The following is a 27,816-nucleotide window of genomic DNA, read 5'->3' on the forward strand; positions in this document are numbered from 1 at the left end:
CTTCACCAATGGTTTAATTGCTTGGGTTCTGGGTTTAAGGCACATGCCAGGGCACACCACGGGGCATAAGTGCCAACGAACAGCTTCGTAGTCCACTCTCCTTCACAGAGTGGTGAAATACTTTCAGATCATGCCGGATGAGGACTATGTAAAGGATCTGGGGTTGTTTACCCTTGAGGAGATATTGGGATGTGGGGGTGGCGGGGAGTCAAAGTCTATTCAAGCATTCCTTATTTGCTATTTGGAAGAAGAATTGGGCTTGTTCTGTTTAGCACCAGTGTGTAATGAAAAAATCCCCAGCACTGGACCATCTCCCCACCCCTCCACACCCTGCCCAGCCCTTAAAAGAAGTCCTTTCAGGGGCAGCTTGGTGGCACGGTGGATAGAGCACCGGCCCTGAAGTCAGGAGGACCTGAGTTCAAATCCGGCCTCAGACCAAACGCTTGGCACTTACTAGCTGTGTGACCCTGGGCAAGTCACTTAACCCCAATTGCCTAAAAATTTCAAAAAAATAAGTAAATAAAAGAGGCCCTCTCCAGGGATTTGATAGAAAGAAATAGATTTATTCTCATGTACAAAGCGATCAGCCAACAGGACCGTTTACAACATCTGCACAGAGCCCTACATAGTCAGATACGAAAAACGAGTCTCTCTAAAGGCAACTCAGAATAGATAAGGCAAATGAACCCATTCTCTCCCCACCCCCACCCCGAGCCCTCCCTGCCCAGCTCTGCCCCAGCCCAAACAACACCCACTCAGAGACACTGACAGAGACAAGACAGAAAAAGAGAGAAACGGGATAGGGATGGGAGTGCCGAATCCTTGTTTCCTATGGCATCTCCCCAAGACCTTGGGCAGTGGCCAGAGGGGGAGGGGGAAGTGGGGCTATATGGCCTTCGGGATAGAGAAGAGTCCAGTCCCAGCTGTGGCTGAAGCCACAGATATATGCGGCAAGGCCCACAGGGGCTCAAGGACTGGGTCCCTCTCTCTGGATGGCTGCAAGAAAGGGATGGAGATCCCAGGCCTGAGAAGCTGATGATTTGTCTGGGGGATGGGAGTGGAGATGGGACAGAGGGTCCGGGGCTCCCGCTCACTGGCCAGGACCTGTACTTAGCAGTCTAAGAAGTCCTGGTGTGATGGGATGTACCCTGGTCCCTGGGATCCACGAGGGCCAGTGGCTACCTCTGGGAAAATTGTCAAAGGGTGATGAGGCCTCACTCCTGGGTGTCCACAATGCCACAGAAATGTGGCCATAACCTTAGAGGCCACCAAGTCCAACCCTCTTCCCACCCACCACTACCTCATTTTTATAGATAAGGAAACATCCGCCTCTAAATCTATGATCCCATGATCCTATGAAACCCAGAGAGACAAGGCTGGGCAGCTAGTCATTCATAGAATCCAATCCAGAACCTAGGTCACTTCACTCCCCATCCAACCTCCTTCCCACTGCTAGAAATCATATTATCTCTCTGGCCACTGCCCAGCTGAAATCCTTTTGGAGGGGGAGCAGAGAGGAGAAGGAGGCTCTAAATCCTCCACCCCACTCCTAGCCATGACAAACTGCCTCCCTTGTTTTCCCTGGGCAGTGGGGAATGGGACGGCTCTGCTCTCACACCCTGAGCCTGGGTGGTGGGAGGAGCTACTGGCCTCCTCCTTGGGGATGGCTGGGCTTCTCCCCTGAACTTTGGGGTGGGGCGCAAGTTCACAGAACTGCCTTGGTAGAGCAGCACCAGGGCTATCCAGAGAAATGGCTAAGGACAGGTGGAGGAGGAGGTCTGAGACCCCATACCCTGTCTTCACAAGAGGAAGTATGGTGCCCTGGAAAGAGCAATGGACTCAGAGTCAGGTGAGATCTGGGCTCAGACCCTCCCTCTGGTATTTACTCACTGAGGAGCCCTGGGCAAGTCACTTAACTTTGATCGGCCTCAGCCTCTTCATCTATAAAAAGGGGATAATGGTACTTGCACTACCTGCCTCACAGGGTGGTGCTGCTGAAAGTGCTCTGTAACCCTCAGAGCACTAAGCTCTATAGTATTCATGCTAGTCTCATCCCACATATGGGACAAAGCACAGTACAGTGGAAAGAACCTGGACTTGAGAATCAGGGGACCTGGGTTCAAATTCCAATGCTACCACTTAACCACCTTTGTGACTTTTGGACAAGTTCCTTGCCCACTTTGAACCTCAGTTTCCTCTTCTATAAAATAAGGGAGATGGACTGGAGGACCAGCTCCATCCTTCTGATTTTTACCTGCCGCCTCCCATGTCATTAATAAACTTGATTCCTTCCTCTTCTTCCCCCAGCTCCTTACCCCTCCACCACAGCTCACTCAACCCTTGCAAGGTCAGATCCGTAATGACCGCAGGTCTCCCTCTCAAATACTCAGAGATCCAGGAGGGGCCCCAAGCCAATAGAACTAATCAGGTAATGTTTGGAGAAATCACCCAGGCTGTCCCGAGGGATAAGGTGAATTGTGAGTGAGTCTGGAGAAAGATCCAGCCAGAGGGGCAGATGGGATCCAAGACTCCCCCAGAGAGAAGGATACCAAGGACTGATGCCATGTCACCCCCAAGGCCCCCTCGGCTCCTGGCTGGGGGTGAGGGCAGAGGAGACGGCATCTAGAATATTTTAAATAAACATGACCGTCCAAGCCAGAAGCTAAGGACGAATTTTAAAAAGGGGTCTCTGGGTTGGGGGGGGGAGATGGGAGGGGAGGCAGAAATGTCCTTTCTCTTGCTCCACCCTTCCCTAACCCTGGAGGGAAGGGGAGAGTCTCACTCTTCCGCGTCCAACTTGCAGCACCCATTGACCTTGTCACCATCATCACCCGGCTCCTGAATGTCGTATTCCTCATCCAGGAAGTCCAGAGAGTTGTTGCTGGGCAGGCCTCGAATAGTGAACTTATGTGACACCTTGGTCCACTGCTCCCGGTTGGTGGCGACCCGCTCATACAGTTCTGCAGCTCGGGGAAACAACTCCTGCAGCAGCCTGTGGGGCAGGGGATGGGGAGGATGGGGCTGAGCCAGGACCCCTGGAGAGCAGACACACCAGGGTCCAGGCCCCAAGCCCACACCCACATCAAGGGAACACAGCTGCAGAGTGAGGTCCAAGCTGCATCCCCCACCCACCACCCCCAAACCTGCTCCCTCTTGACAAGCCTTTCTCCGTCGCCTCATCTCTGCATACCATCAGCCTCTAGCTTCTTGCCCTTCTTTCCCAACATCTCCACACTCATCCCATTTTCTCTCCTCCCATTGGACCCAACTAAGCCCAAGTCTCAGCTCCTCCAGCCTAGACACATGCAACAGCCTCCTCACGGCCTGTCCTCCTCTACCCTACTGCACAGCCACCTCATTCATTACACACCAGCCCTTCCCCTCCTCAAGAACTTGCTGTGGCTCCCCACAGCCCATGGGAGAGAGAGTCCTTAAAACCCTATACCTAGAGCTGGGAGAGAGTTCAGAGTGCATCTAGTCCAATCCCCTCTCACTTTACATATGAGGAAACAGGCCTAGAGAAGTTCGATGACTTGTCCAAAGTCACACTGGCAGTGAACAGCAGAGGCAAGACTCGAATCTAGTTCTTCTGACTCCAAATCCATCCCCTTTCCACTGTTTCACACTCCTTTCCCTGACTTTTCAGTTATGGACCTCTAGGCTGGTCCCAACCTCATCTCCTCCTCCCAACCCATCTCCATACGATATAGTCCGTCTATTCAAGGAGAAATGGATGATTTACCCTTTCCTAAACATAACTCAGACTTTCCAGCCTCCACACCTTTGTTCATGTCATATCCCCATGATTGGAATATCCTCCCCTCCCCCATCACCACTTGCTGAAATCTCACCCGTCCATCTGCAAGACTCAGGTTAAGTGTGACCTGTGTGATCTATTAAAGCTTTCCCGATTACTACTACCCCTAGACAGAAGTGATCCTTTCCTCCTCTTTGCTCCGCAAAGCCACACATCTACATCCTTGGGCAAGCCTCCTGTCCCTTCCTGCCTGGTATTACAATTATGTGTACATATCTTGTCTCCCTTTCCCCAGCCTCCCAATACTACACTAAGCTCCTTAACTACAGGAATAACATTCTCTTTCTCTCTCTCTGTCTCTCTCACTCTCTCTCTGTCTCTCTTTCTCTCTCCCTCCCTCTCTTCCTCCCTCCCTCTCTCTCCCTCCCTCTCTTCCTCCCTCCCTCTCTCTCTCTCCCTCACTCCTTCCTTCTCTCCCCCCCCCATCATTGTAGCCCAGCACACACTAGACACACAATTGAGGTTTGCCAAATTGAATCCAATTGAACTGCTGCTTCCCAACCCTTTCACTAGCCCTGGATACAGGAAGGCAAGACTGCCATGCACACTCACTTGTAGATTGGCATGGCAATGTGCTCCATGAAGCTGATCTGGAGCTCAGGGATATAAGCCTTCTCTCGATCCATCATCTCCATGGGCCGGTTACCCATGGCCTTCTCCTGGGAAAGACACAACCAGCACCAGCTCTGTCCCAGGCCCCTACTATACCCCCATATCTTAGAATGGCTACCCCAATCAAACCTCAGTTTGGGGAGACTAGAAACTTCCCACAGGTCAGGCCAGGCCTGGCCTGGCCTGCCCCTCACTGAAGACTGGGATGTGCCATTTTCTCTTTCTAGGGATTCTGGGGATTCCCTACGGGCAGACATCCTGACTTCCCCTCAGACCAGGAGCTCCCTAAAGATACTATCCATGTTCTCCCCTCCTCAAACCACAGACTCCCTGGGAGAAGGAGCCTTTTCCCGCCTTAAGAATGGGAGCCCCATGAGGACAGGGCATTTCTTTCCTATTGCCCCCTTACTGGTCCTCAGCCACCTTCCACCAAACACAAAGAGTTCCCCTGACTGAGTAGGGGAAGCAGAGCCTACTCTGACCAGCCTCCCTCCTCCCCACAGCTGCTCCAGAGTCCTAGAACTCCAGCCCTAACCATGGCGTGGTTAGGTTGGGAACTGAGGAGACTCCCAGCTCCTGTCAGCCACTTGACCCATGGATGAGGCGGGAAGACACACGTACCAGGTCTCCCTGTGAGAAGAACTCCTTGTAGATCAGCTCCTGAAAGCATAATGCAGACCCATGAGCTCCCAAATGTCCTCGACTCCCCTGCTCCTCAAGAAACTGATTCAGGGACCAAATTGGGGCCCCGTACTCTGATCTCAAGGTCCCTCCTGACAACACTGCTGTGTGACCACTTCAGAACGAGGGGGACTGATGGGATGGGAAAACACTTTGAGCCCCTGCGAATCAGGAGCCGACAACTTCCAGCTCTGCCTCTTAAATTATGATCCCGGGCAGGCCATTTCCCTTTTTTGTGCCTCAGTTTCCTCCTCAGTAAAATTAGAAAATTGACTTCTATGATCATAAAATTTTGGCCTGGAAAGGATGTTAGAGTACTCAGATAACACAACAACCAAGTAGGATTCATGGATCCGTGATGAAGCATGCCTTGGGCCGAGGGTCACACTGTCATGTCAACTAACATGTGAGGAGGCCCATCAGCAGTAAACCCGGGAGAAGATCACTTCTCACCTTCTAAAAGAGGAGACTCAGTATACAGATCATAACATGATCAATGCAGGAATTTGTTTTGCTTGACAACACATATTTGTTACAAAGATTTTGCTTTTCTTTTTTCCTAATTGTGGGTGGGGGAGACAAGAGGAAGATAAAATAGATTTCTTGCTAATTGAAAAAATATTTTTAAAAATTTAAGGACCTTAGAGATCATCTAGTCTAACCCCTCATTCTAAAGAGGCAAAATATGCTAACAATAAAGGGGAAATGACTTGCCTAAGATCAATCACACAGGTAAAATCTCACCTTCTACAGGAAACCTTTACTGATCCCCCTTGATTTTTGTGACTTCCCTCTGTCGATGATCTCCACTTTATCATATATGTGTAATATATATATAGATATGTGTATACATATACATATATGCATGGACATATATACATATGTATATGTATATATACGTACTCATGTCATCTTTTTTAAGCCCTATCTGACTCTTTGTGACCCCATTTGGGGTTTTCTTGGCAACGATACTAGAGTGGCCTGCCATTTCCTTCTCCAGCTTCTTTTAGAGATGAGAAAACTGAGGCAAGCAGGGTTAAGTAATTTACTCAGGGTCATATAGCTGGGAAGTATCGGAGGCCAGATTTGAACTCAGGAAGATGAGTCTTCCTGACTCCAGGCCCAGCTCTCTATCCACTGTACTACCTGCATCCACATACACACACATAAGTATGTACATGTGTGTGTGCACATACACGTGTGTATACGTACACGCACATATACATATGTGTGTATACACATATATACCCCCTGACTAGTCTGCATGCTGCCTCTCCCAGTAGACTGTGAGCTCCTTGAGAGTGTAGCAAGAACAAGGATGTTTTTTGCCTTTCTCTGTATCTCCAGCACTCAGCACAGTGCTTGGCTCATAGCTGGCACCCAATAAATGTTTATTCACTGTCTGATATAGCTAGTGAATAGCAGAACTAGGATCTGAACCCAGGTCTGTCCAAATCCAATGCCTAAAATCCCTTTAAGCTCTGACATTCTGCTCTGGGATTTATTCATCCCCATTTCCTGCCCTACCACAATTCGCTCATCCTGAGCACGCCTTCCTCCCTCTTCTCTGGGTGATGTCTCTCCTATCAATATATCAATATTCAGGGCTTAGCCCATGTGTCCCCGCCTCCATGAAGTCTTCTTTGATCTCCTCTAGACATATGTGGGACCTCACCTTCCCTGAACCCCATCTGGTATTATAGCTCTCTATGTCTCTGTCTGATTCTCTGTCAAGGCTGGGTGTTCTCCAAGACTGGGGGTCATCTCTTACCAGTCTGCCTTCCCCATATCACAGCACACCCCGAGGCCCTGTGCACAGGAGGCAGTTAACAGGACTTTTTGTTTTGTAACAGAAGTGATCTCCCATGTTCACTGCTGATGGGCCTCCTCATATGTTGGTTCACATGACAGTGTGACCCCTGCCTCAATCCCAGTTTCACCCATCCTTTATGGCCCAGCTCAGACGCTCTGTCCTCCCTGAAGATCCATGCCCCTCATCTCTGAGTGGCAAAGCCCAGCATTGAGGGCTGAGCCATCTGCCCGAGGTCACTCCTCAGGGCCCGGGTACTGAGCTGCAGGATGCAAACAGTGCTGCCTACAGGGAAAGGGGGAGAGGGGCACTCACTGCAATCTTCCGCGTGGTCTTCCAGCCCTTGGTCTGGTCTGAGAGGTCACAGGAGGTCATGAGCAGGCAGAGCAGAAGGCTGTGGTGTTGTTTATTCTTTGGGTCATAACCCACTGCAGGTAGAAAACGGGAGAGAGACAGTATTGGGGCACACACAGGGAGGAGGCATGACACCCCCAAAAAATATTAAAATAAAATATAAAACCTCCTTTTCATCCAAGGAGCGGAGGAGACTTGTCTTCTTTCTTATAAGGGATCACTTCTGTAGACATGAGAGTGATGCTGACACCTGGTGGTCACAGACTAGTACTGCGTCCTTACATACATATTCCCATCCCAGCCCCAAAGGGCCTGTCCCTGCAGAACCAGGCAAGCCCAGGTTATGATAGGTCTCAGCAAGCTGGGAAGCCTTCCAGGACTGAGCCTGAGATGAACTGTGGGGTTTGTCTGTCATTCCAGGGCTTAGCACCAGGGAGATGGACAGGAGGAGATGCTTCTGCTCATAACAACTCATGGAATTTGTCTGCTAAGGAAACAGTAAGAGGAGGCATTCATGGAAATATAAAATACCCATTGATTCAAATTATGGACTATGGATGTATGTGAGGATTTAGAGCTGGAATAGACCTTCAAAGCCATCTAGCCCCACTCCCTCATTATACAGATGAGGACACTGAAGCCCAGAGGTGCCAAGTGACCTGCCCAAGGTCACCTGCCCAAGTGTCAGAGGTGGAATTTGAACCAAGGTCTTCTGATTCCAAATCCGTCACTCTTTCCACTGTTCCACATTGCTTTCCGGTGATTAGAACTGACCGATTCCCTTTTTGCCCCTGAGGGGGCAGAGATACAATTAGCTCTCTCTCACCTGAAGAATGACCCAGTACTGTGGGTGGAGGACAAAGCCATCAGGATTGGCAAAGGGTGAATGCTCTACAGAGCCAGAAGAAGGTGAGCCGTAACACTGCCTTAAATGAGCTCTGAAGGGAAGCCAACGTTTGCATTTAGCCAAAGTGGGCCTATGAAATAAGAAGACCTGGGTTCAAATCCCACCTCTGACACTCACTACCTGTGTGACCGTTAATGTGTGACACCTTAATTATTCTCCCTAAATCTCATAGACTCATCTGTAAAATGAGGGGGTTAGACCCTAAGATTCCCCCTCCAGATCGATATGTAGGACTCTGTGGGGGGATTTCTGATGCATGCACTTCTAGCGCATCATTCCTAAACCTTTCTATGTCTCTGTTCTTTTTTTACCTTGTAAATCAAGCCAAGAAAATACTCAAGTATGGAATGTGCAGAGGCAAGGGAGAAGAGGGAAAGGGGAGCAGACGATGGCACACCAGGATGTCCAGAGAAAGGGGAAGGCAATTAGGGCCTGGGTGAAGTAAATCTAGGAGCCAAGCAGTCTCAGGACCAATCTTGAGGTGCAGGGGGAGTTTAGAGTTGGGATTCAGAGACCAGGGGTCTTTAGAAAGTAGTGAAAAATGAGAGCACTGAAGCAGAAGGCAAATGTCCCTTAGATAAGCAGTAAAAATTCATGTCCCAGGATGCTCATCCCTGATGTGGATCGGGGGGAACCTGCTACATCTGTTACAAAGCATTCTTCCTCCTCACCTACTCTTTCCAGGCCAACGGGATGGTAGTAGCTTCCAAATCATCAGTTCCTCCTCCACCCCACCTACCTCCTCCACCTCTACCATCCACAGGGTCTCTAAAGAGTACAAAGGAAGGGTGGGAAGCACCCCTAGCGTCTGGGTCTCTCACAGGTATACCTTCAGCCATCTTCTGAAGGTCTTTGAAGATGCGCAGGTGGTGGGCTAGGTCAGTAGCCAAGATAATGTCTCTCATCAGATCCAGCATCCGCTGGTAGTCCTACGGTAACCAGGAGGTAGGCACTAGGTCACAGCTTAGCTCCCTTAGGACCCCCAGATCTTCTACCCTTCAGATTCCTATGCCCCAAATCCTGATGCTGCCTTACTCACCACCCCCTCCCCACTCTGGTATGTCCCCATCCTCTTCCCCCAAACCCTAGGACACAGAATATCACACACACACACACACACACACACACACACACACACACCCCAGGACTGAATATCTGTCACCTTGCGGGAGAAGTGATCAAAGATGTTGCAACCTTGGGTATTGAGGATGGCAATCGCCTGAGCAAAGTGGTGTCTCTGTGGGGAAAAGAGGAGGTAGGGATGGGGCCCTGTGCAAGTACCCATCTGGATGCTTTTGCCCCACTCTCCCCACTTTCCTCCCCCTCCCAAGAAGGGATACTGAGACCCACACTAGACAAAGAAACATGGACTGTTAGCCCTGAGTCAGTCTGGTTGCTGAGCCAGCTGGGAAGATGAGGTTTGAGAAATGATGGAGAAGAAAAAGAAAAAATCAGACTGACCTCCAGGCTCTCTGTGGGTGTTAGGTCAGCCCAGGGGAATTGTGGGTATAGAAAGGGAGGAAGTAGGAGTACATGGGAGGAGGAGCTCTGATCTTGGGGGCAGAAGATGTGAGTTCAAGTCCTGACCCTCCCACTTCAAATTTGTATGACTAGATAATTAGAAGCTGTCCCCATTTGTGATTCAAAGAAGAGCCTCACCCTGGAAATAAATGTGCCTCTTCCACTCCCTCAGTGATGCCTGGATTTCTCAGAATCCCTAAGCTACAAGGAACATTTGTTAACTATTTCCTCCACACTCTGGAGTGTGAGTGGAGGTCCCCCTTCTGAAATCTGCCTCTGACATTTACTATCTGTGGGACCTTGGCAAATCACCTCACCTCCCTCGGCTTCAATTTCCTTACCTGTGGAATGAGGGGGTTGGACTCTAGACCTCAGAGGCCCCTTCCAGCTCCAGCCCTATAAGCCTATGACTAAACACAAGTGGTCACCTGACCTCTTCTTCAAGCCCTTTAGTGTCTGAGAATCCACTCCCTCCCAAGGCAGCCTATTCCAACCCCTTCATTGTACCCATGGGGAAACTGAGGCACAGAGAGGCTAAGGGTCACACAGTTTGAAAATCAACAGCTTGACCCAGCTCCCCACCCTGCAAGCTGCCTGAAACAGAGTAGAATGTTCTTTCCACCACATTATACTGCCTTCCATATATTCTGACTTCCTCCCCATTGTTCAGAGGTGGAATGGACTTCTAGGGGTCACCTATACTCCATAAAGTCTTCCAAGTTCCTTTTGGCCTGAAACCAACTCTGGGACAGTCACACAGCATATAGGAAAAAGCACTGTGTTCAAGTCCTGACTGACACTTTCTAGGCAACCTTGGGTAGGTCACTGCTGTTTCCTTACTGGAGAAAGAAGGTGGAAAAGGGAGGGGAAGGAGAGAGGGGAAGGGTGAAAAGTCATTGGGAAAAGACATTTTGAAAAAGAAAGAAAAATATCAACAAAACATTTCTGTCTTGCTTTAGGAGGAGGCAATCAGAGTTAAGTGACTTGCCCAGGGTCACATAGCTAGTAAGTGTCTAAGGTCAGTTTTGAACTCAGGTCCTCCTGATTCCAGGGCTGATGAACTCTCCACTGCGCCCCCTAGCTGTCCCAATAAAACATGTTTTAAAAGAAAAGGGGATTGGACTTTAAGGTTCCTTCTAGCTCTAAAATCGTCTTATAATGTTCTTGAAGTCTATTTCCCAGGGAGATATGAATGAGGTTTATTCTGTAAACCCTCTCTATGGGTGCTGAGTTGGTTGGGGGTAGAGGTGTGAGGGAGAAGGGAAAGATGGGGGTGAGATATGGAGGACCAACCTATGGCTCTTTTGAGCTAGCTGGGAAGAAGAAATTTGGGGAAGAACAGAGAGAAAGAGGAAAGGCCTGACTGGCCTTGGGCTCCCTAGGAGTCATATGCCAGCTCAGAGGAGTAGTCTGTGGGGACAGGCAGGAAACAAGCAGCATGTGGGAGGGGAAGGGGCTTGGTCTTGGAAGCAGAAGATCTGGGTTCAAGTCCTGGTCCTCCCACTGCCTATCTGTGAGACTCTGGATAAGACACTTTCATTCTCTGGGTTTGTTTCCTCATTTCTAATGCGGGGATGATACTACTTGCATCACCTACCTTACAGAGCTATTGGGAGGAAAGCAACTGGTAACTGAGTCATTTTTATAATTATTACCTCCATGACGGAGCCTTCGGAGCTGTACAACGCGGCCAGCACGGATTTCTGAAAGAGTCCCCAGGGGTTCCGGCTGTCAGCTCTACCCCTGGAGCATCCATATTTCCACCCTATATCTCCCAGGGCAAGCCTTTTCCCAAGTTACTCACCCGACTCCAAAAACGTTCCTCCCACACCTCACCCTCTCTGAGTCCCTGAGCTGGGCCAGTCCTCCTTTCCCTACCCCCTCCTCCAGGAAACCTGTCCTGATCTGGGCTTCCATCCCATGACTGATTAGAGAAAGCTGAAGTGCCCCCTTCCATTCCTCATGGGAAGGGCTGGAGAGGGGGAAGCCCTGTCGGGTCAGAGGCTCACCGAAGCCACCTGGAAGGAATTGTTGGTGCCTCTGTGGTCCAGGTCATGGCACATGCAGGAGACAAACAAGGCGAAGATCTCGATGTCACTGAGGGAAGAGATGAGACCCTCAGAGGGAAGCCAGTCCAGCCCCCCGCTGCCCCTCCCACTCTCTAGGGAAAGGGGAAGGGGAAGGCTGAGGGATGGAACACCTCCGAACTGCAGAGACAGCCTGAGTCAGTGGACAGAGCCCTGGCCAAGCCCCTTCCTTAGTCCACATCCCAAACGCTCCGAGACCTGCCTTCTCCAGGAAGTCTGCCCTGATCCCTCCAGCTGAGAGAGTTTTCTCACCTCAAACCTGTCACAGCACACGGCCGGGCCCTCCCCTGTATCATAGTTATTTGTGCACTTGACTTTCCTATTAGATTGAAAACTCTTCTCCAGCAGGGTCTGGATTGAAGCTATCTTTCATTCCCAGCATCTTTTCCATCACTTTCTTAAGTCTAGACAAGAGATGTCAAATTCAAATGGAAACAGTGGCCATTAGTCCCTACATAAAGACCCTGCAGGCCACAGACTGGCTTAGTTTTACAATGTAATATTATCTATGTTTTATTGTATTTTTATTTATTTTGTTAAATATTTCCCTATTGCATTTTAATCGGGTTCTAGCCTGCCACATATTTGATACCTGAGGCCTAGGCAATCAACAAAACACTACATGGAGAGCTGATTTGCGGCTTTGCTGATTTCCAAGGTAGAAATGCTCACGGTGAAAAATGAACAACTGAATGGGAGGGGAGGAGCCGGCTCCGGTATGCCCCTGCTGCTGACTCTGACTTTTGGCCAGTGTTCCTATGTGGGCCTCAGTTTCCCCATCTGTAGAATGGCAGAACAGAACCAGATCATCTCTAACTCAACTGCCTTCCAGCTCAAACACACTGAGTCAGAGGGTTAGGGCTCAGCCCAAGCTCTGCTCCTCACTCTCTCTATGACCCTGGATAGGTTCTTTCCCCTCTCTGGGCCTCAAAAAAAGCTGAATGAGGGATCCCTGGAAGAGGAGTCTATGGATCTGGGGGCTGGGACCACTCACTCTAGATATTTGGACAGCTCCAGGTTCTTACAGAGCAGGTAGCAAAAGTGGGAGACAGAGAAGGCGTGCATCCAGTTGTGATACGGAGGGTCTCGGTAGCCCTTCTTCACCATCAGGCAGAACCTACACAGGAGCTAGGCATCAGGAGGGGACTCAACACTCTTCACCCATCTCGAGGAAACTCTCCTACATTGTCCCTGCCCTCAATCCATGCACTCCCTGAGGGCAGTGGGGGTATCTCTCTCTCTCTCTCTCTCTCTCTCTCTCTCTCTCTCTCTCTCTCTCTCTCTCTCTCTCTCACACACACACACACACACACACACACACACACACACTAGGGGCTTCTAAAAGCAGGGGCCATACCCTCACACACACATTAGGGGCTCCCAAGGGCAGGGGACACAACAGCACTTACACTAGGGGCTCCCAAGTTCAGTGGATATACCCACACACACACCAGGGACTCTTAAGTGTTGGAGATGCACCCCACGTACCCCAGGGGCTCCCAAGGACAGGGGACACACCCCACACACACTAGGGGCTCCCAAGGACAGGGGACACCACCCCCATGCTAGCGGCTCCCAAAGGTAGGAAGTCTCTCTTCTTTCCAGACAGAGGCTACTTAAGGGAATAGACCAAATCTCCCCCCAAACCCAGGATCAGGGGCCCAGAGTACACACCGGACCAATGTCTGTCGGTCAATCTTGTAGTTGTTGATAAAGTTCATGTCCTGGAGCATACTCAGGATGGCCTGGAGAGTAAGAAGGTAGGTCAGCAGGCCAGCAGCGTCCCCATCTTTCCCACAACACTTTCCCCAGACCTCACAGGACTAGAAGATATCTCAGAGACCACATTCAGTCCCACATCCTTCTCCCCACTCCCTAGTGCAGGAATCCCTCTACAGCCTCCCCAGCCAGTGGTTATCCAGACTCTGCTTGGACCATCTAACAGCAGAGTATCTCCCAAGGCAGCCAAGCCCACTGTGGAATAGCACTAATTGTTAGGAAGTTCTTCCTTCCATGATGATGAAATGTGCCTACCTATTTTTATCATTTTCCCATTGGTTAGTCCTAGTTTTTCCTCTTTGGAGTCTAAAGCAAGGCTCCTCCCAATGTCCCAGGACAGCCCTCCTGTGGCCCATTTCTCTGGGAAGTTCTTCATATCTAAACCGAGTCTCTCCTGCTCCTGTGGCAGGTTGGGACCACCCATCAACTGGGGTGAGCTCACCATGGAGGTGTCATCCTCAGGGAGAGAGCGTGGGGTGTAGGTGAAACTGGCAAAGTTGGAGTCAATGGCTGAGACTGGCTGGATCCCATCTCCAAGGAGCTTGTCATACTCATCATCTGACACCTAGGAGAGCCAGAGCTTAGGGCACTGAGGATCCCTTTCCTCATTCAATACCACCACCCAACTGGGGTAGGCACACCAAAATGTATAAACAGCCTCCTCCCTCCCTAAATACGCCATGGCCAACCACACGTAGGGAAATGGTGATATTCTTTGGGAAGAGACCTGGGTTTGAAACTCAGTTCTAACACTTAAATCACCTATATTTAAAAATTTTAATCTAATTAGGTTCACTTACCAAGTTCATAAATATAATTGAGTGAACTAGTTAAGTGAACCTAATTAAAGTTTTTCAAATGTAGATGTTACAAAAACCAAAGACATCAATATCTTTTTAAAAGAAAAAGCTCTTTACCTCTCTGTGCCTCAGTTTCCCCACCTATAAAAGGGGGACAATAATCCTTGAGGCATGGAAGAGTGGAATGACTATTGCATTTGGCTTCAGAAATGTTACTTCCCATGTGTCTCTTAAGTTATCTCTCTCCCCAACCCCAATCCTTGCCCTTTAGTTTCCTCATCTGTAAAGAGTTCGGGGTGGACATGTAAACCTTTAAGGCCCCTTCTGGTTACAAATCCCATAAAGTGAAGACAACAAATTTGCTCAGTGATTATATGGGAGTGGGGTATAGCATCCTAAGCCTGCCAACCAGACTTCCTGATTGGCCAAACTGATTGGTGAACTCTTTGAGGGCAGGGGCTATCCTACTTTTCTACTTGTGTGCTCAGGGCTCTGCACATGGTAAGTGCTCAAAAATGTTTCATAGCCAGAGGAAGGAAAGAAATGAGGGAGCAGATGCCAGACTAGGGTGTCCAGTTACAATGGCAGGAGCAAGAGAAGGGCAGGTGGTTAGGAATCAGGAAGAGTGGGTCACAGGCTCAGCAATTCAAAGTCAGAAGGAACTTTTCAGGACATCCAATTCAAACTCCTCATTTTACAGATGAGGAAACTGAGGCTTATCAAAGTTAAGTGACTTTCCCAAGGTCACACAGCCAGTAATTGTCTTAGACAGGATTTGAGCTCACATCTTCCTGACCCTGAGCCAGCACTCCTATCCACTATGCCGTCTAGGTCTCCGAGTCCAATGGGACAGAAAGGCTCAGGGCCTGGAAGTTCTGGGGTCTTAGGGTCTTGGACCGGTGTTCAGGGATCAGGGAATTTGATTAAGAAAATGAAAGGTGAAAGACCCGGGGCTAAAGGAAAGGTTCTCTAGATTGGCTGAGAGGAAGAGTTGGTACCCTGGGCAGCACGCCCTGAGGCACAGGGCAGGATCCTTCACTGTCCATCCTTTGCTCTCTTTTAAAGATTTAGACAAGCTATTGTACCCACAGGTGCTAGCATGAATAAGACTCCTTCCCTCCCTTAAACTAGGCCAGATGTGAGACAAGGATCAAAGTGTGATTTGTTTTGCTTAACTCTACTTATTCTTTGCAATGGAGGGGTCTTTGAAGTCGAGGAGAGGGTGAAGGGAGACTGGGAGGGAACAGTAATGTAAAAATAAAGCAATAAATCCAAACACTGCAACTAAGTCATCACACCCACAAGTACAAGCCATGTTCTCCCCCTTAAGATGCTCTAGCTGAGCTCTTTTACCCAGAATCCTAGGACCAGAAGCAACCTGCAAAGACTTCTAGACCAACCCATACCCGGACAGGAATGCCTACATGACATCCCCAGCAAGTGACTTCCAGCTTCTGCTTAAAGAGCTTATTACCTCCCAAGGCTGGCCTTTGCCCTTCTGGACAGCTCTGATCATGAGAAAGCACGCATAAATGATTGTTATGATAATACCTAATAATGAATACCTAATGAAATTTAAACAAATCATTGATCCATATAAGCTTCGCCCTCCCCAAACACAAAACTTCAGCCACTCTATCCACTTATCCACATAACGCCACTGTGTACACAGCACACTGAAGGCCTCCCTGCTCAGTCCTCCCACTGCTCTCTTCAGATACCAAGCTACCCTGACGGTCCTGCGTTCAACGTCCTCCAGTCCCAATACAACCCTTGACTCCAAAAGTGGTGGGCAAGGCCAGCTCCTCCCCTGTCTGCTCTCAGTCTCCCATCTGCTGGCAGTGGATGAAGGGTAGGGAGGACCTTACCTTCATGTGATACATCATCATCTCATTGGCCAAGTGGCTCCGATACTGGGCTTCATTCACTTTCTTGTATAGAAGAGACTAAGGAGAGAAAAGGAGGAGTGGTGATGGAAATTTAAAGAAAAAACAATATCCAGCTCCATCCATTCCCCCATGACAGGTAGCCTGGCATGATGGAAGAGAGCCTGGTTTGGAGTCAAGAGACGTAGGTTCATACCCCAACTTTGACAATTCCTAGCTATGTGACCTTGGGCAAGTTACTTAACCACTCTCTGCCTCAGTTTCCTCATCTGTAAAATGAGGCTAATAATAGCATCTAACACATATGGTTGTTGTGAGGATCAGATGAGCCAACATATGCAAAGCACTTTGTAAACCTTACAAAAAGCTATATAAATACTAGATATTATTATTACTACCTGCGTCACAGTGTTATTGAGAGGGAAGTACTTTATACACACTATATAAATAGGAGGTGATATTATTATCATCCTCATTCCCATCTGGCATGTTCAAGAGTAGTCCAGGCTCTTCTGCTCAGAACATCCTTGTGTTCACTTCCTCCTGTCCTTGTCCAGGCACTTAAGTCACATAATTCTCCCTCACCCTACCCCCTTGCATTTTATCCACACCAGTACTTAGGAGGAGGAGGGAGAGAGGGAGATTTGGACCATGCTATTGGAGGGGGAGGCAGGGGACACAGGTGTCTGAACTCCAACCAACAGCTGGCCCCATGAACTGATACTCTCTTAGGGTTTTCACCCAAGAGGCTGGCCTGGTGGCAATGTGACCCAAGTCAAGGGCAGGGGGAGGGGAGCCTTAGGGAGAGGAGGCTGAGATCAAAACTGGAGAAGGGATGCAAAAGCCCACAGATGGTGCTTCCTGATTTTGTCCCTCCTCATCGTCCCAGGAGACAGTCAAGGCAGGGGATAACCCCAGAATGTAAGAGATGGAAGGGACATACATACACTCTACATATAGATAGATGTGTGTATACACATATACATATAAGTATATACACATATATGTATATATGTGGAAATATAAATGATAGAAAAAAAAACAGAAGATATCAATAAAAACCTACTTTCCAAAAAAAGAGACTAAGATTGATGATATGTGCTTATAATCTCCACTACTGGGGAGGCTAAAGCTGATAGATCTCTTTTTTAAATTAATTTATTTTGATTTATCAACAATCACTTCCATATGCTTTTGAGTTTAAAATTTTTCTCACCCTTCCTCCCCACCACCCTCCCCAAGACAGCGCACAATCTGATATAGGCTATACATATACATTCCTGTTAAACATATTTTCACATTAGTGATGTTACAAGGAAGAATTAAAACCAATAAGAGAAACCACAAGAAAAAGGAAACAAAGCTCAACATAAGAAAAAAAAATAGCAAATAGTATGCTTTGATCTGCATTCAAACTCCATAGTTCTTTCTTTGGATGTGGAGAGCATTTTCTATCATGAGCCCATGAACTCTGAGCTACATACAGTAGGGCTAAATCCAACCAGGTGTCCACAACAAGTCTGGCACCCAAATGGTAAGGCCCTTCCTTGGGAGTAGGGGGCTACAAGGTCAAGAGTCAAGCCAGCCCTGGTTGGAAATAGAGCAGGTTCAGGTTTTCATGATGATCAGCAGGGACGAATTCCATGACTGGCCATTGCATTTGCAGTCTGGAGGAGGTAGGGAAACCCAATCTCAAAAAAGGTGAAGGGTGAGGAAGGAGGGAGGGAGGGAGGGAGGGAGAGAGAGACAGGAGGAGGGGGGAGGAGAGGGGAGAGAGAGAGAGAGAGAGAGAGAGAGAGAGAGAGAGAGGAGAGAGAGAGAGAGAGAGAAGAGAGAGAGAGAGAGAGAGAGAGGAGAGAGAGAGGGAGAGAGAGGGAGGAGAGAGAGGGAGAGAGAGGAGAGGAGAGAGAGAGAGAGAGAGAGAGAGAGAGAGAGAGAGAGAGAGAGAGAGAGAGAGAGACAGGGAGGAGAGAGGAGAGAGAGAGAGAGAGAGAGAGACAGGGGAGAGAGGAGAGGGGAGAGAGAGAGAGAAGAGAGAGAGAGAGAGGAGAGAGAGAGAGAGAAGAGAGAGAAAGAGGAAGAGAGAGAGAGAGGGAGGGAGAGAGAGAGAGAGAGAGAGAGAGAGAGAGAGAGAGAGAGAGAGAGAGAGAGAAAGGGGGACAGGGGAAGAGAGATATTGAGGGGGGAGAGGAAGAGAAGGATGAGAGAGAGAGGGAAGGAGGGGGGAGATGGAGAAAGAGAAATTGAGATAGAATAATGAGAGACATATCCAATGTCCACATATCCAATCCATTTCTGCCTTTCCTCAAATTTCTCTCTCAAATCTTTCTCTTTACTCAAATGGTCCCCATTCTAGCTCAGGTTCTCATGGCCTCTAGCCGGGACTATTATTGCCATGCCCTTCATCGCCTCTCCCTACTCCAATCCACCCTACATCAACGTGGTTTTTCTGAAGTGTACATCAGCCCACATCACCACTCACACACGCAGCCCCACTAAATAAACTCCATTGGCTCTCTATTGGGTCCTTTGTTTGGCATTTAAAGCCCCTCACAACATGGCCCCTCTCTACCTTTCTAGCCTTCTCACACTTTATCCCTCTCCATGGATTCTATGACCCAAGGACAGTGCCTTGTGGGCCCTCCAGCTTCCTCCTATTTGTGTCTTTCTTCTCATTGTCCCCTGTGTTTAGAATGCTCAGTCCCACCTTAGTGTCCTTACCTTCCTTCAAGACTCCATTTAAATCCCACTTCCTGCAAAAGACCCTCCTAAGTCCCTCCAGTTGCCAGTGCCTTCCCCTCTGAGAAAATCTGCCATCTCCTTTGTACTTTGTACCTTGTCTCCCCTATTAGACTGGGAGCTCCTCGAAGGCAGGGCCTGTGTTTGCCTTTCTTTTGCATCCCCAAAGCTTAGCACAATGCCTGACCTGTAATAATTGCTTGATAAACCCTTGTTGGCCATTGACTGATTGACTAAGGGAAGTAATAATCCCACTATCAGACATCATCTACCCCACCAGACAACATCTAGTTGATTCTAGAATACTATATTCAGTGCCAGGTGTTATGTTTTAGGAAATACATTGACAAACTGGACTTCGATGGAACTGTGATGAGTGAGGGGTGTGCTGGTAAGGGGTTTTTAACAACTGGCTCTCCAGGGGAAAAAATATATCCACTTTTAAACTTAGTCTGAATTATTAACATTTCTCCCTCACTCTCTTAAGTCTAGAAAATCAATAATATAATAAATCAAGGCTTTATTTGTAGTGTTTGTCCATATGTGAGGTATAAATGCTCACACTGAAAATTTAACAGTCAGCTCTCTGGAGCTCCTTCAGGCTGGCCCCAGGACACACCAGCCTATAATTCTGCCTTCTGGAACAAATCTTTCTTCTATGTGACAACCTTTAGAAAATATGAAAGATGTTGTGTCTCACCACTTCAAGGCTTCTCTTCTCTTCTCTAGGCTAAACATCTGCAATTCCCTCAACCAATCCTTAAGTAACAGTTTCAAATCCCCTCTTCATCCCCAGACACTTTTCATATGAAACCATTCAGTTCGTCGACGTCCTCCTTAAAACATGGTCTCCATCTAATAGTCCACACAGAGTCTGACCCTAGAAGAAGACAGTGCCATCACCTCCCTCACACTGACCCTGCACGTGCTCACTCTAAGTAACATCACATTAACTTTTCTGGTCCCCAGGTCACATTGTTGAAACCCCCAGATCTTTTTGACAAAACAAAAATTGGTTTTCTAGCCACACTTCTTTCCCCAACAAGGTTCAACTTGGGTACTGCCTCCTGCAGGAAGCTTGCCCTCATCCCTCCAATTATTAGATCTTTTGCTGTCCTCAAATGCTGATTATTGACTTATCCATTTACACGTCTTAGAACATAGGCTTCTTGGGAGATTTTTTTTTGTCTTTCAATCCCCATCAGCTAATGAAGTACTTTTCACACGCAAGGCAAATAATAAATGTTGATTTACATTCCTCCCTATCCTGTAGTTATGAAGTTGATTGTCGAATCCAAATGTAGAACATTATATTTATCTCAATTAAATTCCATCGTATTAGCAAATATCTACTAAGGCCTAGAGGGATTGCGATTTGCACTGGTGGAGGGAATGGCCACACTGAGGACATGACCAATCTCTGACACATTTAAGGGTTACTGGACTTAGCCCAACAACATTTTAACCTAGATCTTTGGATTCTGACTCTTCCATACTCTGTGAAAAGTGTTTGCTAACACTCTCAGCTTTGAATTGATAGACATGCTATCTATGTCTCTACTCAAGTCATTTTTTAAATGTTAAACAAGCAAAGATCCTTGGGGTACTCCGCTAAAGATCTAGCTAAAAGCTGGTATCAACCTATTCATAATTACCCTCTGTGGCCAGCCATATGACCAGTTCCAAGTCCATCTAATTGTACTATTGATTAGACCAAGGTTTCTTAACCTGGGGTTTGTAAACTTTATTTTAAAAAATATCTGATAACTTTTTCAATATAATCATTTTCCTTGGTAATCTTGTGTATTTTATTTTATGCAGATACAAATATTATTCTGAGAAGGTGTCCTGTCAAAAGGGTCCATCACAAAAAGAACCCCTGGTCTGGACTATATTTCTCTGGCTTTGGACATTGGCATGAGAAACTTTAGCACCCACTGCTGAAATGATCATTATCTTCATTTCACAAAGAAGGAGTATATGGCCCAAAGAGAAGTGACTTATCCAAGATCACACAGAAAGGTCAGTAGTATGGTTGGGACTACTTCCTAGGTTTCACCACTCTTAGTTTAGAGGACAACCTTGAGTCTAGAAGATGAGGAGGATAACAAGTTATGTGCCCTGCCTCAAAGAGTCAGGAGTGGAGATGATGCCAGCGGTCTAATTCCACCCTGGGCCCCAAAGTGACAAGTCAAAGGAGGGAACACAGTAAATGTTTAATAAATGTTAATTGACTTATTGACTTGACCTGGGGAGGGCTGGGTTTCCTCCCTCCCTAGGCCTGAGGGAGACTTGGGGGGAGGGAGCACTCAGACTAGAAGAACTCAAAGGATCTGGAAGTGGGAAGGGGACTCAGGGCAAGGTTCCGAGCTCACATGAGCGATGCTGATGCCGCAGTAGATGGAAAAGGCTGTGGCCAGGTCCTCATCAAACTTGCTGAACCAAGGGCCATTGATCTTGTTCACCAGCTCAGCCACACCGATGACCTCTGGAAGAATGGAGAGAAATGGGGCTGGGTGGGGGACATCCTCCCTTGTTCCCCTCCTTCTCAACATTCCTGCTCCTCCAGGTCCTAGTATCCCCTGTGACTCTGACTCCTCCCCCTCCCCATAGTCCCATCCTATGGGGCTGGGCTAATGCCTATAGTCCCCTGAGAGGCCCCAGCCATCTCCCATGAGCTGGAAAGGGATGTACAACCCACACACACCTTGGTTTTCATTCTTGATAGGGAAGCAGAGTATGTTGCGTGTGCGGAAGCCCGTGCTGTCGTCCACACCTCGGTAGAACAGGGGATGTGCATAGGCATCCGGGATGTTCAGGATCTGGCCTGTGGTGGCCACATGACCTGCAATCCCTTGGTCTGCAGGGATTCGTATCTCATAGGTCTGGACAAAGCAGGACAAGAGGAAAGAGGTATGAGTTTCAGAATCTACCAGCACCCCTGTAGGGTCCCCCATCTGATTCTCCATCCTTATGTGTTCCCCCACAAGCCCTTACCTCATCATCCACAACACCACCATCAAACACCTTGGCCACCAGCTCATTCTGATCCAATAGGAACACGGAGCAGCTGTGGGAAGGCCAAAGGGTAAGGAAGATCCCTGACCCTCATGCCTGCCCAGGCACTCCTGGGAATAGAGGCTCTGTGAGGGCATGGATGAGAGCTAATGACTGAGAGCTTGTGCAGGATTCACTGAGGTGCTCATCAATCTCAAATTAATGACCTCACAGCAAGGAGAGTTGGGCAGCTGAGCTATCTATGGGGGCCTGAAGGCAGCAGCTCTGAGCAACATCCTGACGAGGGCACGGACCTCAGTTCCAGACTAGGGCTGAGTAAAAGATCCCATCTCAGGCCTCAGACCTTGTGGAATCCCATCTGATTCCTGACCCTACACCAGCTCTACATTAGAGATGATCCAAGGGTCTTTGGCCCCAGGGGGCTTTCATCTCCCAATGCTCTCTAAAATTCTTTAACGCCAGAGATCAATCCAAATCAGGGGTGGGGAACCTGTAGCCTCGAGGCCACATGTGGCCCTCTAGGTCCTCAAGTGCAGCCCTTTGACTGAATTCAAACTTCACAGAACAAATGTGGTCCTGAGGCTGCAGGTTCTCCACCCCTGATAAATCCTCCAAGTCATCTGCTCCTTCTTGGACGCCCACCCTACTTGGCTCCCTAAGATCAGAGACTGGACATCCCTGACTCTAATTACATTTACCCTTCTCTTGCACTTACCTCTGTAACAGGACACTCCAGCAAATAGACTTGTGGGCTGCAGTATATGGAGTCAGGGGAAAGCTGGGAGTGGATTCCAGTTTCAAACCTGGCATCCACTCTATCTTTCCCTTGACTCCATACACTACAACCCACAAGTCTGTTTTCTAGGGCTTATTTACAAAGGAAGTGGCAATAGAGGAAGCCTGCCAATTGCTGGAAGGTTGGGGGTACTCCACCCACATTCCCACTAGTTAGCAGTACTTTCTCCCCCCAAAAAGGAGAAGGAATAAAAAGGATTATCAAATGGAGCTCAAGTTTGGCCATTACCCCCTCAGACAACACCCCTCTGAAATTACACATTCTTCACAAGCTGCCTGAAGTTTTCCCTGGGAGTGTTTGAAGACTGGCCAAGGGACACTATTCAGGGAGAGCTTATCATTCTTCGAGGAGAGAGAAGAGGGAAAGAGAAGGAAAAGAAGGGAAGGAGAGAAGCAGGCATCTTGTGGCTACTGTCCAAGGCTGTTGCCCTCCCACCTCCTTCCCTCAGTTATCCTAACCTCTCCATTGGGAGACATTGGGTAAGTCTCTGAATTTCTCTAGGTCTCAGTTTCCTCCTCTGTAAAAGGAGGAAGTTGGACTTGCCAGGGATTCTCAACCTAGGGTCTATGAACTCTTTTTAAAATGTTTTAATAACTGTATTTTAATATAACAGGTTTTTTGCAAACTTGTGTATTTTATTTCATGCATTTAAAAACTTATTTCTGAGAATGGATTCATAAGCCTCACCAGACTGTCCATGGCACACAAAAAAGGCTAAGAACGCCTTATCTGTACTCAGTGGTCCTAACACATCCCCAGGAAGGACCCACATCCCTTCCTCCTGGACCACTTTACTCACATCTCAGCATTGCTGAGGTTCCGGGCTTCTGTGATGATTTCTTGGAGCAGGACAGAGACATCATCTGGGGATGTAAATTCACAAAGTGATGCTGGTCTCCAAGGAAACCCAAGCTGGGCTTCTATGCTAAGGGATGGGGCCCTGGCTTCCCTCCTTCCCAAAGCCTCCCCCACCCTCAGCCTCATCCCTGCCCACACCTAAAGCTGATGGAGAGCGGAGACTCACCCAAGTGTGTGAAGAGGTTCTTTGCCACTTGGAGAAGAGCCTAGAAAGGGGTGAATAGGAATAGGGAAAAACAAAGATTTCAGTCTCTGGGTATCATGCCTAGTCCACAGCTTCTAAATCAGCAGGCTCCAAAAAGTCCTCAACAGCCTCCTCCTTCACTGCCAGCCTTCAGTCCATTAGTCTGGGATATACAGCCTAGCCTTTGATGATGATGATGATGATGATGATAACAAAACTAGCATTTATATAGTACTTTAAAGTTTGCAAAGTACTTTATAAATATCATCTCATTTTGTACTCACAACCACCTGGGAATTAGGTGCTATTATTAAACCCATTTTACAGATGAAGAAACTGAAGCAGGCAGAGGTTAAATACACGTCCAGTAAGTGCCTGAAGTCATATTTGAGCTCAGGTCTTCCTTGATCACACGTTTAGTGGAAAGAGTCCTGGACTGAGAATCAAGAATCCCAGATTCTGGTCCCAACCCAGCCATCGACTTGCTGTATGCCTTCAGCCAAGACTTTTCCCCTCCTCTGGGCTTCAGGCCCTTCTCTGTAAAATGAGAAGGTTGGAGTAGACGATCTCTAAGGTCCTTTCCAGATCTAACATTCTGCAAGTCAACGAAAAATTAAATAGACAGATAGATAGATATGTGTGTATGGATGTACATGGATATGGGAATATGTATGCATATGTGCATATCCATAGATACACATGTTATATATAATCCATATATGTACACACATACAAATATATATGTGCATGGTATGTGTGTGTCTGTGTGTTATGTACATATGTGTGTTCACCAACACCTTTATGCAGCACCTAACAGTGACCACCAGAGGGAGCACCAGCACCAAGATTATGCTGAGCAATGCTAGAACAGAGTCACAGGGTGATGTTGCTGTTAGGAGAGAGAGGCTGCTTCTCCCGCAGGTATAGTCACTGGACAGCAATGTCCTGCCAAAGAGTCCCTGGAGTGACAGTCAGAAACCCTGATCTGCCAGTGGCTCACTGTGGAGCTTTAGGGGAACCCATCCCCCTCTCTGGTCCTCTGTTCTCTCCTTTGTAAAAATGAGGGGGTTGAACTCCAGGATTTTCACTGTCTCTACCAGCTCTAAGATTCTTTGTGTGTGTGTGTGTGTGTGTGTGTGTGTGTGTGTGTGTGTGTGTGTGTGTGCGCGCATGTGCTAAGGCCCCTCTCAGTTCTGACTTTTTGTATTCTAAGGTCCCTTCTACCTCTGATATTCTGTGTTCTAAAAGTCTCTCCTACCTCTGACATTGTGTTCTAAAGTCCCTCCCAGCTCTGACATTCTGTGTTCTGAGGGCCCTCCAGCTCTGACATTCTGTGTTCTAATGTTCTGTCTCCCTCTGACATTGTTCTAAGGTCCCTTCTAGCTCTGATCCATTCTATGTTCTAAGACTCCAGATCTATTATCCTTTTAAACTTCTGATCTATATAGCATCAAGAAATTGACCTGCCTAGAACATTTTTGGTCAGACTTAATCATAGGGAATGATGAAGATGAGAACTAGGAAGATAAAGTTTGGAAAGGATGAGAGAGAAAAGAGTGAGAAAAGAAAGCTGAGAATAGAGAGGTGAAGAAGGGGAAGGTGAGGCTAGGGAGGGGAAGAACAACAAGGTGAAAGTGGGAAGGGTGAAGACAGGGAAAGTAAGCCTGGGAAAGGAACACTGGGCAGGCACCTGGGTGGGTGGCTCACCTGGCACTCACACTTGAGCTTCTGTTCCTTCTGGAAGGCCAGGGTGCTGGTAAGGACCGTAGCTGTGTAGCAGAAACAGTGGAGTATCTTGTGCTCATCCCAGTCCGTGTACCTGCCAGGGAGGGGAGGGTAAGGCTGTGACAGGGACAGCTGGGGGTGGTGGCAGATCAAGGATACATCAATCAGCAAACACTTATTAAGCATCTTCAGTATGCCTGGCACAGTGTTTGAAATATACTCTTGAGTCCCCAATACTGCTCCCTTTCCTCCCTTTAAGCCAGGAGCTATACTTACCTCTTCTAGAAATCTTTCCTTGATGAAACCCAAGCCCAGGTGGGGTATTTTCTTTACTCTCCATCCACCAGGCACCAAGTGCCCCACTTTGTTTATTAGTCATTTATCAAAGTGTCTGTCCACAGTCAGGAAGAATCTGTGTTCTGCCTCCTCCATCGGTCAGGATCCCTTCCCCATCCCCCTTTCCCTTAGACTGGGGCTGCCTGAGGGCAGCCTTTCCCTTCACCCCCAATTAGGGACTCCTAGATTGAGAGCAGGACCATGCTTCACCTCTGGCTCAGGCTTCTCTCCTAGACTGGGATAAGGGAGGGAGGGAATCAGGGGAGGCAGGTCACTTCCTGCAGGTGACTGTTCTTCCTCACTAAGCCCATGCTTCCTGTCTGTCCCCTCCCTGCCCTCAGCTCTCCCTCCACTAAGCCACAGAGCTCACCATCAATCCTAATGTGTCCAGGCAAGCAGGGTGATTAGGGACTGTCCAGCAAGGCGCCCGCCCAGGCTAATGAGAGCCGGCTTCTTGCCTAACAAGATTGGTCCCAAATCCTCCAGAGTCAGTAATTCAATCCCATGGCCAGATGATATATCATTAGGAGAGCCAGCTGTGGGGAGCTGGATAAATCACAGATCCCAGCCTCCAGAGCTCAAAGAAACCTCAACAATCATATTGTCCAACCCCCTCATTTTTCAGATAAGGAAACAGAGTCCTGGAAAGGTTAAGCAATTAGTCCAATGTAACATAATTAATACAGCCAAGATTCAAACCCAGGTCCTCTGCCCCTAGACAATGGTTTTCCCACTCCACAGTGGGGAGGGCTGGGAAAGGTAGAGATGTGGTTGCTACCCAGAATAGATAGGGCCAAGGCTTTGGACCAATCTGCCCTCTTCTCCATCTCCCTCCCTCTGCTTGTCTGCCCCCCCCCCCAAAGGCCATCAACCCCACACTTCAGTATTACAGGCAGCAATATCTGGCTACTAATGTTTGCTGCCCAGTCTCCCTGAAGCTGGGTTCCTTAGCTTGCTGGGTTCCCAGAGCTTCTGATCTAATCTCTCATCAACCTTTCCCCTAAAACCTCTGCCTCCTTTCATTGATGGTCCCACTCTTCAGCTAAATGATGCAGAGTGCCATAGTTTGAAAAACGTGAGTTCAAATCCTGCCTCAGACACTTAGCTGTGTGACCCGGAGCAAGTCACTTAACTCCTCCCAGCGTCAGTTTCCTCATCTGCGAAATGAAGATAATAACAGCACCTCCTTCCTTTGGCTGTTGAGAGGATCAGTGAGATAACTCATGCAAAGCATGTTGCAAACCTTAAAGTGCTGTCTAAATGCTGTCTAAATTCTTATTATTCACTTTGTTTGTAAACGTGGGTATTCTGCTGGCCTCCTCTATCCCTCTCTTCTCATATCCAGTAAGCTACCAGGCCCTGCTGACTCCCCCTCTCTCCCTCTCCCACTCCTCTCTTTCCCCAAGGCCACGACCTGACCATAGTCCAGGCCCCCATCACCACATTTCAGCTCTTGTTTAACCATGATCTCTTCACAGGCCTTCTCATCTCCATCCACCTTCACTCCTTCTCCCTCCAATCCACCCTGTACAAACTTCCAAGCTAATTTTCCTTTGCTCGTGTCTGAGTGAATCCTTCCTCTGCTCAAAACTTTTCAATGGCCTCCCATTTCCTACTGAGTCAAGTTCACTCCCCTTTTCTTGGCATTCAAAGCTCTTTAGGAAGAGCTCTTAACTCGTGCATTCTACATTTCACAAAAATGGATGGCTCTGCTTCCCACCCCCTCAAATATCCCGTGCACCCTTGTGCCCAAGGCCTAAAATGTTCTCCCTTTTCCTCTTTCACTACAGAATCCTACCAGTCCTTCAAAGCCCAATATCACCTCCTCCAGGAAGCCTTCCCTGATCTTCAATGTCAGTGATGGCTTTTCTCTCAGACCTCCCTCTTATGCATTTATCACATTATA

General features: G+C 48.1%; 1 protein-coding gene across 2 annotated transcripts in view; it reads right to left on the reverse strand.

The window, feature by feature from the left end:
* Window positions 1-542: 542 nt before the first annotated feature.
* Window positions 543-27,816, reverse strand: part of PDE2A (phosphodiesterase 2A) — a 170,488-nt gene continuing 143,214 nt past the window's right edge. Inside the window, exons 14-31 of one of the 2 annotated variants that reach the window (XM_020989647.2) lie at window positions 25,557-25,668; window positions 23,832-23,871; window positions 23,607-23,670; window positions 21,991-22,063; window positions 21,701-21,878; window positions 21,369-21,481; window positions 16,237-16,314; window positions 14,011-14,133; window positions 13,464-13,534; window positions 12,784-12,906; window positions 11,712-11,799; window positions 11,358-11,405; window positions 9,344-9,418; window positions 9,011-9,110; window positions 7,236-7,348; window positions 5,051-5,089; window positions 4,370-4,476; window positions 543-2,992 (exon numbers count right to left, since the gene is read on the reverse strand). In XM_020989647.2, coding sequence (XP_020845306.1) covers window positions 2,779-2,992; window positions 4,370-4,476; window positions 5,051-5,089; window positions 7,236-7,348; window positions 9,011-9,110; window positions 9,344-9,418; window positions 11,358-11,405; window positions 11,712-11,799; window positions 12,784-12,906; window positions 13,464-13,534; window positions 14,011-14,133; window positions 16,237-16,314; window positions 21,369-21,481; window positions 21,701-21,878; window positions 21,991-22,063; window positions 23,607-23,670; window positions 23,832-23,871; window positions 25,557-25,668 — 1,759 coding nt within the window. In that variant the 3' untranslated portion in view covers window positions 543-2,778. Of the gene's footprint in view, window positions 2,993-4,369; window positions 4,477-5,050; window positions 5,090-7,235; window positions 7,349-7,440; window positions 8,252-9,010; window positions 9,111-9,343; window positions 9,419-11,357; window positions 11,406-11,711; window positions 11,800-12,783; window positions 12,907-13,463; window positions 13,535-14,010; window positions 14,134-16,236; window positions 16,315-21,368; window positions 21,482-21,700; window positions 21,879-21,990; window positions 22,064-23,606; window positions 23,671-23,831; window positions 23,872-25,556; window positions 25,669-27,816 lie in introns of those variants that run through there. The other variant, XM_020989648.2, reaches the window with a different exon arrangement.

This window comes from Phascolarctos cinereus, unplaced genomic scaffold (genome assembly GCF_003287225.1).
Source record: "Phascolarctos cinereus isolate Bilbo 61053 unplaced genomic scaffold, phaCin_HiC Scaffold_726;HRSCAF=1367, whole genome shotgun sequence".
Classification (NCBI taxonomy): Eukaryota; Metazoa; Chordata; class Mammalia; order Diprotodontia; family Phascolarctidae; genus Phascolarctos; species Phascolarctos cinereus.